The sequence below is a fragment of the Nicotiana tomentosiformis genome, chromosome 4 (genome assembly GCF_000390325.3).
Source record: "Nicotiana tomentosiformis chromosome 4, ASM39032v3, whole genome shotgun sequence".
Classification (NCBI taxonomy): domain Eukaryota; kingdom Viridiplantae; phylum Streptophyta; class Magnoliopsida; order Solanales; family Solanaceae; genus Nicotiana; species Nicotiana tomentosiformis.
In genome coordinates, this window is record NC_090815.1 from 71672250 (window position 1) to 71688791 (window position 16542).

The 16542-nt window shown below is 40.2% G+C and overlaps 1 protein-coding gene across 1 annotated transcript; it reads right to left on the reverse strand.

Moving 5' to 3' along the window:
* Positions 1-7967: 7967 nt before the first annotated feature.
* Positions 7968-9407, reverse strand: LOC138909912 (uncharacterized). Its single transcript, XM_070201129.1, has 2 exons — positions 9182-9407; positions 7968-8383 (listed from the first exon to the last, which is right to left on the reverse strand). Exons 1-2 carry the CDS (start codon positions 9405-9407, stop codon positions 7968-7970), a joined length of 642 nt encoding a protein of 213 aa, XP_070057230.1.
* Between the last annotated feature and the right edge of the window lie 7135 nt (positions 9408-16542).

Genomic DNA, 16542 nt, shown 5'->3' on the forward strand with positions numbered 1-16542 from the left:
GGGTTACTGTTCGCGTTCACATGATGGGCACCGTGATCGTGTAGAGCAGATATGGGGAACTAGGAGTTGGTGAGTACTCCTCCGCGTTCGTGTAGGATAGTCTGCATTCGCAGAGAGTTGGGCATCTTTGGGCACCGCGTTCACATGAGTAGGCTCTCGAACGCATAGTGCATTTTCAAGGGCAATGCATTTTCTTCTTCGCGATCGTGATGGTATTTTCGCGATCGCGATTCATTGATTCGTCCGTTGAATATAAAATACTCTATTTCAGAGGTTTCAACCAATTTTGCATATTTGGAGCTATGGAGCTCTGATTTAGACAATTGTTGAAGTGATTTTTACCATATGAATTGGGGTAAGTGTTCTATACTCGGTTTTGATTATATTTCATGAATTTATCTTCATTTTTGGCATTTGATTGAGGATTTCAAGAGTGAAATTGGGGGTTTTGTCTAAATTTTCATAAAGTCAATTTTTGAGTTTTGAGCATCGATTCGGAGCCGGATTTGAGTAAAACTAGTATGGTTGGACTCGTAATTGAATGGGTTATCGGATTTTGTATGTTTTGTCAGGTTTTGAGGTGTGGGCTCGGGTTTGACGTTTTGGTTGACTTTGGAGCTTTTGAATAAAGATTCAACCTTTATTGATTGTGATTGTTTCCTTTGGCATTATTTGATGTTCTTGAGTTGCTTTTGGCTAGTTTTGAGCCGTTCGGAGGTCGGTACGTGCGGGATGGTATTTCTAGAGTATTGTTTGTCTTGCTCGTTATTGGATTTGGCTTGTTCGAGGTAAGTAAAACTTCTAAACTTGGTGCTGAGGGTATGAATCCCTGAATATACGTGTTACGTGTTTGGTGTTGAGGTGACGCACATGTTAGGTGATGGGCGTGTGGGCATGCACCGTGTGAATTGTGGCTCGGTTAATTCTGTGGTACTGTGTAGTTACCTAATCTTGTCTTTATCCGTGAAAATTTTACGTGATATAGTAATTGAGATATGATCCATGTTAGAAACCATGCTTAGGCTATATGGTTATTCTGTTGAGACCAGCTGAGGTCATTTCTGTTGTTGAGTTATTTGCTTAAAATTTGCAGTTACATACTCAGTCATAGTCATTCACTTGCATATCATATCTCAGTCTCTGTTATTTTTTGTTGTCACAACATGTTATCATTTTTTGGGCTGATTGGCATGAGATTTGTAAGCCTGAGAGACTGGAGAGATTGATGACTGAGTTAGGGAACTGTATGGGATCAGGCTACACACCGCAGCAGGCCATATTTACTTTTTATATATTATTATTAAATAGATTTGGATTCACGCCGCAACAGGCCCTATGGGCTTTATATATATTATTGATGGGATCGGGCTGCACGCTGTAGCATGCCATGATGGCTTATATTAGAGCTTGGGCATGATCCGCCCATCCGGAGTCTGACATACCAGCAGCGAGCGCAGGTTTTATTGATTCATGATTGGATCGGGCAGCGCGCCACAATAGGTACCATACAGTGCTGAGTGACTGAGTATGTTGAGGGATTGAGCATGATGAGTGGGAGTGCGAGACAGTGAGACTGAGTACTCTGAGAGTATGAGTACATGAGTTCATCACTGTGATGCATTGCATTGACATGTATATTTGATATACAGGCATAGAGATGCATTTCCTCATGCTACACGGTATTGTGACATTCATGACTTCACATACACATTGACGCGTAGGCATAGAGATGTAGTTTTCTCATGCTAGCTGAGATTGAAATATTTTATCTGTTGTTGAAAATATTTGGGAAATTTCTGATATACTCACATTTTAGTGATTTCGATGAAAGATTTAGGTTTTTACTCTTATACTTAAAAAGCATCCCTATTTTTCCGTAACTATAAATGAGCTGAGCATTATATCTTTGAGTTGTTTCTTGTACTAATTTTATTATATTGTTATGAGTTATTGCTGGCTATTAGTGTTGGATTCTGACCGTTGTCCAAGCTCGTCACGGCTTTCAACCTAAGGTTAGATTTGTTACTTATTGAGTACATGGGGTCAGTTTTACTCATACTACACTTCTGCACCTTGCGTGCAGATTTTGGATGCTGATGTTGCAATATATGGCGGGAGCTGGCACTGAAGATGTATCCGCATTCCGGTCATAGCTGCCTCTTGTTCTTGGTAGCTTTAAAATTATTAATCTGTTCATATATATTTCAAACAGATAATGTATTTATTTCATATCAGCTTTGTAAACTCTAAATCTTAGAAGCTCATGATTTGTAGTATCAGTCCTTGGGAATTATTTGTGTAAAAGTTCAATTGTATTATAATTATTTTCTTAGTAAATCTTATTTGAATTGGATTGTTGCTAACTGGCTTACCTAGCGGGTTGGGTTAGGTGCCATCACAACTAGTTAGATTTTTGGGTTGTCAAGACTCAAAATACGCATGTCGTGATGGCGCCTATCAAAATACTAGGCAAGCCGACAACCTCAATAAAATACAATACCTTTTAAGTATGAAAACAAAATATGTGAATTCAATAGAGAACCTCACAATTTCAGATACAAAACACTCCCAAAACCCGGTGTCACTGAGTACGAGCATCTAAATGATAACAAAGTCTGACTGATAAAAACACTATCTGAAAATATAGAACAGTACAATAATTGAAAGGAAGTAAGTCAAGGTCAGCGGATGCCAGACAGCTACCTTGATAGTCTCCAGCTGATAACACTCTGAGATCTAACAGTCGCTGTGTCCGGAAGCACCTGGATCTGCACACGAGGTGCAAAGTGTAGTATGAGTACAACCAACTCAATAAGTAACAAGACTAACCTTTGGGCTGAAAGTAGTGACGAGCTCAGCAGGTACAGTCCAGTATAGAAATAACCGTACAGAAATGTAGGCATGCTTTCAAGTTCAACAGTTAAACTTAATACGGTATATGGCCAATCCAGCCCATGAAAGATCCATCCTATATATATATATATATATATATATATACATCAACTGCCAGTCAGTGACTCAGTATCATATAAGGCCAATCCAGCCCAGGGGTAAGTTTATCCCCAAATATAACTGACTCGGACCAGATCCATGTCCAGGGAAAATTCATCACAATTATAAATCAATAAGGCAAGTCCATGCCCTGGGAAGTCCATCCCGAACATATATAATTAAGGCAAGTCGATGCCCTGGGAAGTCCATCTCGAATATAAATCATCTATGCTCACTGTTGGGGGGTGCAGACTCCGGAGGGGCTCCTTCAGCCCAAGCGTGAGATAAAGCTTATATAGCCTGCTGCAGGCGGGAAACCCCGATCCATATAATAATAAAGCCTATAAGGCTTTCTGCAGCGGGCAACCCCGATAAATATAATAATATATAAAAAGCCGATATGGCCTGCTGCGGCGCGCAGCTCGATCCATTCAATATCCTCACAATGAATGAACATGATTGAGTATGAAATGTATATTTTTTTTAAACGATTAAATTCAACAGCAACACGACCCTATGGGTCCCAAAATATCGGCACGTAGCCTAAACATGATCTTTGATATGAGTCTCAGCTCAATTTCCTAACACGTGTAGAATATTCAGATAATAACATGATTTTTTAATTTACAATTCCACTGAATTTATTTAAGTCACAATTTCTATGGTGCACACCCACACGCTCGTCACCTAGCATGTGCGTCACCTTCATACCATACACATAACACAAAATTTAGGGATTTATACCCTCAAAACCTTAGAAGTGTTACTTACCTCAAACCGTGTAATTCTTTACTCCGCTATGCCTTTGCCTCGCGAATCAGCCTCCAAACGCCTCGAATCTAGTCACAATTAATTCGATTCACTCAATACAAATCATAGTAATTAATTTCATATGAAAATACTAATTTTCCAACATATTCCAAAATTGAACCCAAAAATCGCCCATGGGGCCCACGTCTCGGAACCCAACAAAAGTTACAAAATATGAACGCCCATTCAACCACAAGTCCAACCATACAAATTTTGTGAAATTCCAACATCAACTCGACCTTCAAATCTTAATTTCTTATTTTGAAATCCCTAGGCCCAAATCCTCTAAATTCACCTCAAAAACACGTAATCTAGTCGAAATATTCAATGGTAATCCAATATTATTAACTAACAATGATCACAAGCGACTTACCTCAAGATTTTTCATGAATTCTCTTTGAAAAATTGCCCAACACCGTGTTAAAAATGTCCAAAATGACAAATATGTCGGAACACTCTGTTTTTGTACACTGTCCAGATGTTCCGCTTCTGCGGAATTTTTAATCGCATCTATGGTTCCGCTTTTGCGGTGAAGCAAGAGCTTCTGCGACTGCCTTCACTTCTGCAGACAAGAAGCCTGCTTCTGCGATGAAGCGTCCGCTTCTGCGACGAGGATGGCCCTTCCCCTTTTCCGCTTCTGCGATGCATGTACCGCTTCTGCGAGGCTTCGTCCACTTCTGCGGACCTCATGCTTCTGCGATGCCAGGCTCGCTTCTACGAGCTTGCACCAGCGAGCCAATTTCCATAGTGCGATTGCATCACTAGGCAACAACACGTTTCAATTGTTCTAAGTCCAAATTTGATCTGTTAACCATCTGAAACTCACCCGAGGCCTCCGGGACCTCAACCAAATATACCGACAAGTCCTAAAATATCATACGGACTTAGTCGAAGCCTCAAATCGCATCAAACAATGCTAAAATCACGAATCATAACCCAATTCAAGCTTAATGAAACTAAATAATTCCAACTTCTACATTCGATGCCGAAACCTATCAAATCAAGTCCGATTGATCTCAAATTTTGCACCCAAGTCATAAATGACATAACAGACATATGAAAATTTTCAGAACTGGATTCCGACCCCGATATCAAAAAGTCAACTCCCCGATCAAACTTCCAAACTTAAATTTCTATTTTCGCCATTTCAAGTCTAATTTAGCTACGGGCTTCCAAATAATTTTTCGGATATATTCCAAAGTCTAAAATCACCATACGGAGCTATTGGAATCACCAGAATTCTATTCTGGGGTCGTTTACATATATGTCGACATCCAACCAACCTTTTCAACTTAAGATTTAAACTTTGGAACTAAGTGTTCCAATTCATTCCAAGACCTCACCGGACCTAAACCAGTTACCCCGGCAAGTCATATAACAACTGTAAAGCACAAATCGAGCCGTAAATAGGGGAACATGGCTGTAATACTCAAAATGACCGTTCGGGTCGTTACATTCTCCCCCTCTTAAACAAACATTCATCCTCGAACGGGTTTAGAATTATACCTGGAGCCTCAAATAAGTGTGGATATTTGCTCCGTATCTCCCGCTCAGTCTCCCAAGTAGATTCTCCGACTGGCTGGCCTCTCCACTGTACTTTCACTGAAGCAATGTTCTTTGATCTCAACTTTCGAACCTGCCGGTCCAAAATGGCCATCGGCTCTACAAAATTAGTCAAATTACCATCTAACTGTACTGTACTAAAATCTAAAACATGAGACGGATCTCCGACATACTTCCGGAGCATAGATACATGAAACACTGGATGAACACCCGATAGATTAGGCGGCAATGCAAGTTCATAAGCCACCTCTCCAATCTTCTTTAGTATTTCAAAAGGTCTAATATACCTAGGAATCAACTTGCCCTTCTTCCCAAATCTCATAACACCCTTCATAGGCGAAACTCAGAGTAGTACCTTCTCTCCTACCATGTAAGCAACATCGTGAACCTTCCGGTCGACATAATGTTTCTCTCTAGATTGCGCCGTGTGAAGTCGTTCCTGAATCAATTTAACCTTTTCCAAAGCATCGTAAACTAAATCAGTACCCAATAGCCTAGCCTCACCCGACTCAAACCAACCCACCGGAGACCGACACCGTCTCCCATTTAGAGCCTCATACGGAGCCATCTGAATGCTCGATTGGTAACTATTATTGTAAGCAAACTCTGCCAGTGGCAGAAACTGATCCCAAGAACCCCCCAAAATCTATAACATAAGCACGTAGCTTATCTTCCAATATCTGAATAGTGCGCTCGGACTGTTCGTCCATCTGAGGGTGAAATGTTGTAATCAATTGAACCTATATGCCTAATTGTCGCTGCACTGCTCTCCAAAACTGTGGTATGAACTGCGTGCCCCGATCTGAAATGATGGACACTGGCATACCATGAAGGCGAACAATCTCACGGATATACATCTCGGCCAACCGCTCCGAAGAATAAGTAGTACCGACTGGAATAAAATGCATGGACTTGGTCAACCAATCTATAATCACCCAAACAACATCAAACTTCCTCAAATTCCGTGGGAGTCCAACTACAAAGTCTATGGTAATACGCTCCCACTTCCACTCCGGAATTTAAAGTCTCTGAAGTAATCCGCCCGGTATCTGATGCTCGTACTTCACCTACTGACAATTTAAATACCGAGCTACAAACCCAACTATATCTTTCTTAATTTTTCTCCACCAATAGTGCTGCCTCAAGTCCTGGTACATCTTTGTGGCATGCGGATGAATGGAATACCGTGAACTGTGGGCTTCTTCAAGAATCAACTCCTGCAGTCCATCTACATTTGAAACACAAATCCGACCCTGCATCCTCAACACCCCATCATCCCTAATAGTAACATCTCTGGCATCGCCATGCTGAACTGTGTCCTTAAGGACAAGAAAATGGGGACCATCATACTGGCGCTCTCTGATGCGGTCATATAGGGAAGACCGAGAAACCACACAAGCTAGAACCCGACTAGGCTCAGAAATATCTAATCTCACGAACTTATTGGCCAAGGTCTGAACATCAACTGCAAGAGGCCTTTCACCAATAGGAATGAATACAAGGCTACCCATACTCACTGCCTTTCTACTCAAGGCATCGGCCACCATATTGGCCTTCCCGAGATGATACAAAATAGTAATATTATAATCCTTTAGCAGCTCCAACCATCTCCGCTGCCTCAAATTTAGATCCTTCAGTTTGAATATGTGCTGAAGACTCCGATGATCTGTAAATACCTCACAAGACACACCATAGAGATAGTGCCTCCAAATCTTCAATGCATGAATAATGGCTGCCAGCTCTAAATCATGGACATGGTAGTTCTTTTCATGTGGCTTCAACTGCCACGAAGCATAAGTAATCACTCTACCCTCATGCATTAAGACACACCCAATACCAATCCAAAAAGCATCATAATACACTGTATAAGAACAAGAAGCAGAAGGTAAAACTAGAACTGGAGCTGTGGTCAGGGCAGTCTTAAGCTTCTGAAAACTCTCTTCACACTCAACTGGCTACTTGAATGGAGCACCCTTCTGGGTCAATTTAGTCAAGGGCGATGCAATAGACGAGAAGCCCTCCACAAAATTACGATAATAGCCAGCCAAGCCAAAAAAACTCCGAATCTCAATAGCTGAAGATGGCCTGGGCCAACTCTCAACGACTTCTATCTTCTTTGGATCCACCTTAATTCTCTTACTGGACACTATGTGTCCCAAGAATGCCACCTAACTAAGCCAAAACTCACACTTGGAGAATTTGGCATAAAGTTTACTCAAATGTTGTGCATGTTCCTCCTGGCTATGTGAGTACACCTGAATATCATCAATAAATACTACGACAAATAAATCAAGATGCGAACATAATACACTATTCATCAAGTGCTTAAATGCTGCTGGGGCGTTGGTCAGCCCAAAAGACATCACGAGAAATTCCTAGTGACCATAACGGGTCTGGAATGCCGTCTTTAGAATATCTGAATCCCGAATCTTCTGCTAATAATACCCAGACCTCAAATCAATTTTGGAGAACACCCTCTCTCCCTGAAGCTGGTCAAATAAGTCATCAATACGCGGCAAAGGATACTTATTCTTAAATGTAACTTTGTTCAACTGCCTGTAGTCGATGCACATCCGCATAGTACCATCTTTCTTTGTCACAAACTAAACTGGTGCACCCCAAGGCGACACACTAGGCCTAATAGACCCCTTATCAAGAAGTTCCTGTTGCTCTTTCAATTCTTTCAATTCAGCTGGTGTCATATGATACAAAGGAATAGAAATAGGCTCAGTGCCCGGCACCAAGTCAATACCGAAATCAATATCCATGTCGGGTGGCATACCCAGCAGGTCTGCAGGAAATACATCCGAAAAATCCCGCATTACCAGTACAGAATCAATTGTAGGAGTGTCAGAATCAACATCTCTCATAAAGGACAAATATGACAAATAACCCTTCCCAACTATACGTTGAGCCTTCAAGTAAGAAATTACCCTGCTGGGAACATAATTTGGAGAACCTCTCCACTCGACCTTTGGCAATCCCCGTTTCGCTAACGTCACCGTTTTTGTGTGACAGTCTAGAATAGCATGACATGGAGACAACCAATCCATACCCAAGATTACATCGAAATTAACCATACTAAGCAATAAGAGATCAACTCTAGTCTCCAGTCCCCTAATAGTTACCACACACGACCGATATACATGATCCATAATAATAGTATCACCCACCGGTGTAGATACACAAACATGTAAAACTAAGGACTCACGGGGCATATCTAGATAATGTACAAAATATTATGAAACATACGAATATGTGAAACCAGGATCAAATAATATAGAAGCTTCCCCATAGAACACTGAGACAATACTTGTGATCACTACATCGGAAGCAACGACATCTGGCATGGCAGGAAAAGTATAGAATCAGGCCTGACCGCCACCTGATCGGCCTCCCCCTCTAGGGCGACCCCTAACTGACTGAGCCCCATCCTGAGCTGGCTGGGAGGGTGGTGGAGAAACTGGTGCAGGAGTCATATCCTGACTCCTCTGCTGAACTGGACCTCGTGAAAAGCAGGGACAATATTTCCTCACATGACCCAGCTCTCCACACTCATAGCAATCCCTCTCGAAAAATTATGGCGAGTTCTGAGGCAGACCACGAGAACCAGAATAACATGAACCTTGAACTGATGGTGCACGAGATGAACTCTGAGCTGGAAGTGCACCAAGAGAAGACTACCTCTGTCAAGCACTATATGAACCATGGCTAGCTGATGCACCACGATGAGCTAAACGAGCCATCTGAGAGGGCTTATAAAGACGACCGCTGCTGTGATGGGGCTATCCTCCAGAAGGAACACCGTTGTAATTACCCGGACTACGAGACCTCTTGGCCTCCCTCTGCTCACGCTCCTGATTACGAACCATTTCTAGCCATCGAGCACTGTCAACCACCTCATCGAATTTAGCACCTGCTATATTTCCCAAAGTCATAATAAAACGAAACTGCTGGTTGAGGACATTAATGAACCTCCTGATCTTTTCCCTCTCAGTGGGAACCAACCAAACTGCATGACGAGCCAACTCTGAAAATCGCATCTCATACTAAGTCACAGACAAGTCCTCCTGACGTAAATATTCAAATTGTCTGCGCAGTTCCTCTCTGCGAGTCTTTGGCACAAACTACTCCAAAAATAATACGGAGAATTCATGCCATGAAAGTGGTGTTGCACCAACTGGTCTACTCCTCTCATAAGTCTCCCACCATCTAAAGGCATCCCTAGAAAACTGAAAAGTAGTGAACGAGACCACACTATTCTCCAGAATACCCATTGTTCGAAGCATCCGCTGGCACTTATCCAGAAAACCCTAAGCATTCTCTGACTCAGCACCGCCAAATGATGGAGGTCGAAGCCTCCTAAATCTCTCAAGTCTCCACTTCTCATCATCGGCCATAACGAGGATCACTTGGGCTTGAGCAGCTGCAACCGGTTGGACTGGAGGTGCCCTCGGTATCTGAAGTCTCTGCACTACCTACTCTGGAGTACGGGCAACAGGGGTATGAGTACCTCCCGCGGCCTGAGAAGTGGCAGGTGCGGCCTGAGCCGAAACCACCTGAACAAGGCTAGTGCAAACAGTCAAAATCTGAGCTAAAGCCTCCTGAAGGCCTAGAATCACATTAGGCACAGCTGGTGCCTGAGCTGGTCCTGTCGGCTAAGCTATATCTGGAATATACTCCTAAGCTGGAGCAATTGGTGGTACTATAGGTGTTTCTCCAACTTCTGGAATCTACCACGGCCCCGGCCTCTACCACGACCCCGGCATCTACTACGACCCCAGCCTCTACTATGACCCCGGCCTCTACCACGGCCCCGGCCTCTCGCGGCCCTAACTGGTGGCTGACCGTCTGATCCGGTAGTATGTGTCCTCACCATCTGTGAGAGAATAAAAGAACAAAAATTTAGTTTCCGGAATCAACAAATTCGCACGACATAGTACAAGAAAGTGAAATTTTCCTAAGAGTTCGGCAGCCTCTCGAAGATAAGTACAGACGTCACCGTACCGATTCGCAAGACTCTACTAAATCTGCTTATGACTCGTGAGACCTATGTAACCTAGGCTCTAATACCAACTTGTCACGATCCAAACTACGCATGCCGTGATGGCGCCTATCTAAATACTAGGCAAGCCGACAACCTCAATAAAATACAATACCTTTTAAGTATGAAAACAAAATATTTGAATTCAATAGAGAACCTCACAATTTCAGATACAAAACACTCCCAAAACCCGATGTCACTGAGTACATGAGCATCTAAATGATAACAAAGTCTGACTGATAAAAATACTATCTGAAAATATAGAACAGTACAATAACTGAAAGGAAGTGAGTCAAGGTCAGCGGATGCCAGACAACTACCTTGATAGTCTCCAGCTGATAACACTCTCAGATCTAACAGTCGCCATGTCCGAAAGCACCTGGATCTACACACGAGGTGCAAAGTGTAGTATGAGTACAACCAACTCAATAAGTAACAAGACTAACCTTTGGGCTGAAAAAGTAGTGACGAGCTCAGCAGGTACAGTCCAGTATAGAAATAACAGTACAAAAATATAGGCATGCTTTCAAGTTTAACAGTTAAACCCAGTACGGTATATGGCCAATCCAGCCCAGGGAAGATCCATCCCATATATATATACACCAACTGCTAGTCAGTGACTTAGTACCGTATAAGGCCAATCCAGCCCAGGGGTAAGTTTATCCCCAAATATAACTGACTCGGACATGATCCATGTCCAGGGAAAATTCATCACAATTATAAATCAATAAAGCAAGTCCACGTCTTGGGAAGTCCATCCTGAACATATATAAATAAGGCAAGTCCATGTCCTGGGAAGTCTATCCCGAATATAAATCATCTACGCTCATTGTGGGGGTGCAGACTCCGGAGGGGCTCCTTCAGACCAAGCATGATATAAAGCCGATATGGCTGCTGCAGGCGGGCAACCCCGATCCATATAATAATAAATCCTATAAGGCCTGCTGCAGCGTGCAACCCAGATCAATATAATAATATATATAAAGCTGATAAGGCTTGCTGCGGCGCGCAGCTCGATCCCATCAATATCCTCACAATGGATGAACATGATTGATATGAAATGCATTTTTTTAAACGATTAAATTCAACAGCAACATGACCCTATGGGTCCAAAATATCGGCACATAGCCTAAACATGATCTTTGATACGAGTCTCATCTCAATTTCCTAACACGTGGGAATATTCGAATAATAACATAATTTTTTAATTTACAATTCCATAGAATTTATTTAAGTCACAATTTCTATGGTGCATGCCCACACGCTCGTCACCTAGCATGTGCGTCACCTTCATACCATTCACATAACACGAAATTTAGGGATTTATACCCTCAAAACCAAGTTTAGAAGTGTTACTTACCTCAAACAGTGTAATTCTTTACTCAGCTATGTCTTTGCCTCGAATCTAGTCACAATTAATTCGATTCAGTCAATACAAATCATAGGAATTAATTCCATATGAAAATACTAATTTTCCAATAAAATCCGAAATTGAACTCAAAAATCGCCCATGGAACTCACATCTCGAAACCCGACAAAACTTACAAAATATGAATACTCATTCAACTACGAGTCCAACCATACCAAATTTATGAAATTCCGACATCAACTCGACCTTCAAATCTTAATTTCTTATTTTGAAATCCCTAGGCCCAAATCCTCTAATTTCACCTCAAAAACACGTAATCTAGTCGAAATATTCAATGATAATCCAATATTATTGACTAACAATGATCATAAGTGACTTACCTCAAGATTTATCGTGAATGCTCTCTGAAAAATTGCCCAAAGCCGTATTGAAAATGTCCAAAATGACAAAAATGTCGGAACCCTCTGTTTTTGTACACTGTCCAAAGGTTCCGCTTCTGCGGAATTTTTAACCGCATATGCGGTTCCGTTGTTGCAGTGAAGCAAGTGCTTCTACGACTGCTTTCGCTTCTACGGACTCTCTTCTGTGATGAAGTGTCCGCTTCTGCGACGAGGCTGCCCCTTCCCCTTTTCCGCTTCTACGATGCGTGTACCGCTTCTGCGGTCGCACTTCTGCGAGGCTTCATCCGCTTTTGCGGACCTAACGCTTCTGCGATGCCAGACTTGCTTTTGTTAGCTTGCACCTGCGAGCCAATTTCTGCAGGTGCGATTGCATCAGTAGGCAGCAACAAGTTTCAATTGTTCTAAGTCCAAATTTGATCCGTTAACCATCTGAAACTCACCCGAGGCCTCCCGGACCTCAACCAAAATATAACAACAAGTCCTAAAACATCATACGGACTTAGTCGAAGCCTCAAATCGCATAAATAAAATACTAAAATCACGAATCATAACCCAATTCAAGCTTAATGAAACTAAGAAATTTCAACTTCTACATTCGATGCTGAAACCTATCAAATCAAGTTCGATTGACTTCAAATTTTAGACACAAGTCATAAATGACATAACGGACCTATAAAAATTTTCAGAACTGGATTCTAACCCCGATATCAAAAAGTCAACTTCCCGGTCAAACTTCCAAACTTAAATTTCTATTTTCGCCATTTCAAGCCTAATTTAGCTACGGGCTTTCTGGACACGCTCCTAAGTCCAAAATCACCGTACAGAGCTATTGAAATCACCAAAATTCTATTCCGGGGTGGTTTACACATAAGTCGACATCCAGCCAACCTTTTCAACTTAATTTTTAAACTTTGAAACTAAGTGTTCCAATTCATTCCAAGACCTCACCGGACCCGAACCAATTACCCCGAAAGTCATACAATAACTGTAAAGCACAAATCGAGCAATAAATATGGGAACAATGCTGTAATACTCAAAACGACTAGTCGCATCGTTACATAGGTCGTGGCACTATTTTTGAGTGAATAATATAGATGGATAACTATTTTTTTTCTACTTTACCACCACTAATGCAAAGAATCATGCTAGATTTGTTCCTACCTTCACTTAGTTATTCTTCTAATATAATTTAGCTATATTTTTCTCCGTATTGCTTCCTTTCTGGTATATCCATGTAGATGTATGGAGATAATCGAGCAATTGTCATATTTTTAATTTTGACAAATAAAAAGTATTACTTCTTACTAATTCTTTTTTGATAGGAAAATAGTTGTGTTATGTTAATGGATTGTCCTTAGCAAACAAGTTACCGTATGATGATCCACATTGATTATTTGCAGAAAGTTATATTTTATTCTTTCATATATGATTATTTAATCAAAACATAGTTTAAATATATTAAGTTTATTTGTATAAAATTTTATACTATGTGACTCGATATACATGTGCAAAGCACGTGTCGAGAGACTAATTTAGGCCTCGTTTGTCCATTAATTTTTTTTTCTTTTTTTCAAAAAAAAAATTCAAAAATGTGTTTCCCATGAAATTTTGCAAGTTTTTGAAAACATTTCGAAAATGAGTTTTTCAAAAACCAAAAAGTGAATTTGACCTCTTTTTTAAAATTTTCAGAAATATTTTTTCCCCACTCACAAAATTACAATGTTTTTTCAAGTGAAATACATATCCAAACGTAATTACAAATTTCAAATATCATTTTTCAAGTTAACTCCAAATACTACTTATCAAAAATTACAATTTTTATGGCCAAAACGCCTTTTAATTGAAAGAGAGTGGCAGCAGTAATAAATTGAGAAACCTGACTACTGTTTTTTCTGGTGTGAACTTCAATCCTTCCTCTTTTTGCCTGTCTTTTAGTTATTATAAGAAAGAAACAAACGGAAGTGGTTAATAACCTTTTATGACACACTATTTTAACTTTTTCATTTGTTATTCTTTGGTATCATTTTATACTTTAGTCGTTAGGAAATCGTCTTTGTTATCTTGTAGTTGTCTTTGATTTTAACAGAACTTGAAGTATAACGAACAATAATTTTAAAATAATAATCAAAAGTAGAGATGTAACTATAAGCGTTTTCCCTGAATATTTTTAGAATCACTTTATTCTTTACCTCCTTGGATTTCAGTTTGAATAGCGATTATAGGGTAGTGTTTTAGGGGTTTGTTCTAATTGAAGGATAAAAATATAAATGAAACCAAAAGAATAACTTTTTTTCTCCATGATATGTTTGGATATAAGGATAAGCAAAGAAATTCTGGAAAGTAAAATTCGAAACTCAAATACTAATTTTCTTTGAACTATGATGCTGTTAGTAAATTTAGCTAACTGCTGAAACTGAAGAGCTTGGTCTGTTGGTTGAGATTTTGGTGTTTTTATCTCATACTTTGTGATCTAGATCTGTTAAGCATATTCTACGAAATATCATATCGCTGAAACATTATCTCATGGTATCCTTGTACGTCCTTGTTCCACTGTATGCATATTCACGTGCAAACTCTTGTGCTTTTTCTGTTCTAACCTTATCTCTTGATTTCTGAAAAAAAAAAACTTAAAGCATCCCAATCAACTATTGATGCATGTCAAGGATACTCGATCAATTATCACTTATGTTCTGTATGAAGCATTTGGGGGTGTTAATTTGTTCGTGAGTGGACGGACAGCTTCCAAAAACAATGTGGACAGCTTCAAGCTATAACCTGCCACTTTACTGGCCTACTGAACGACAACATTGTTAAATTTTGACTCAGCTCAACCGTTTTACTGATCCTTGTCATAATCTCCACGTTCGAGTCCGGAACCAAAGTAAAAGCTTTTTGAATTGATCAAGAGATCAAAATACGTGCATAAAAAAATTAAGTACCATTTTATATATAGCGCATATTTTACATGCGTTATACATTAACGGTCAGTTACCTAATTAACGTATAGCACATAGCCACATACACTTCATTATTGCATATATTGACTGCTATAATAATTAATAGTATAGCGCATGTAATAAATGCGCTATGTGTATAGCGCAGTTACTACATGCGCTATATGCACTTCATTATTGCTTACTTAAAGCCGAACGTTCATTCTTGAAAAAATTATTCTTGAGTGAATTTAAACCAATTTGCGTTTGTTCTTCAGCATTCTTTATACATCCCTTCATCTTCATCAATCTATATAAAGTTCTCTTTGAATCTTTTTACGATGTTTGATAAGAGAAGAGTTAGGGTTACATTATATTGGGGTGGCGAGGCTGTGGTGGAGAATAACTCGGTATACTATAGTTGTTCTCTATAGTGCATTGTTAAGTTGCCACTCATACTGGAGTACCACACATTGGTAGCTCTGATTTATAAAAGAATGAGTGTGAGTAAACGTTCGGTTAATCTTAACGTATTAAGAAGATATCCATATTCGCTTACTCCACAAGGTGTGGCTTGTTATGTCGAGTTTAATATCAATGACGATGAAACTCTGCAAGATTTTTTGAAGACTCCGAAGGAACACAGGGATATTCTTGTGATAAGCATGCTGGAAATGTATGTAAAGTTCGAAGACATCAAGAAAACTGATGTTCCGCAATCTACGGCTAACACTCAACCATCTAGAGGTGTTTTCAGAGCTGTTTTATCCGAACAGATTTCGTATGAAAGAGTCTGGCCTGATCTAAATTTATCTCCACGGGTTAACAAGGAGCGAAGACACAACTTCTCGGCAATGCAGCAGTATGTAGGGTCGCCAAGTTTACAGAATTTACATGCCGAGTGGTAAATTGCAACTTACCTTGTTGCAATATAACTATTTTTTTATGTGTATATTAATAATAAATCATATTGCTTTTATATAGATTACCAGCTAGATATGAATTTTAATAATTATGAATCAACCAACAGTAGGAATCTACCTACTTTTGGAGGGATGGATCATGCTGGTCCATCCTCGAGTCATCAACAATTTGATAATGTGCATCATTGGCTATCTACAAATTATGAATTGTATGTTTAAGCATTAAAGTTAATATATTATGTTGTGATGTACAAATATTAATTATTCAATTGGTTGTGCAGAAAAAATGAACAAGATGACGGTCTTGTCCTAACTCAAATGGGCGATGACGATATTTTGAATCAGGATATGGCAGATGCACAGAGTGAGGAAGATGGCAGTGACTATGACAACAATTCTGATGTCACGACCCAAATCCACGTGAACGGCACCCGGCACACTACCAGACCCGAGTGAACCAACCCGTATGTCAAGATAAAGTATAATTGCGGAAGCCAATTGCAAAAGT

Coding starts and splice junctions, on each gene's coding strand:
- LOC138909912 (XM_070201129.1), bottom strand. CDS start 9,407: ATGCGATTTTCAGAGTTGGCTCGTCATGCAGTTTGGTTGGTTCCCACT. Junction 8,384..9,181: donor CAAGAGGTCTCGTAGTCCGG/GTAATTACAACG, acceptor ATGCTATTCTAG/ACTGTCACACAAAAACGGTG.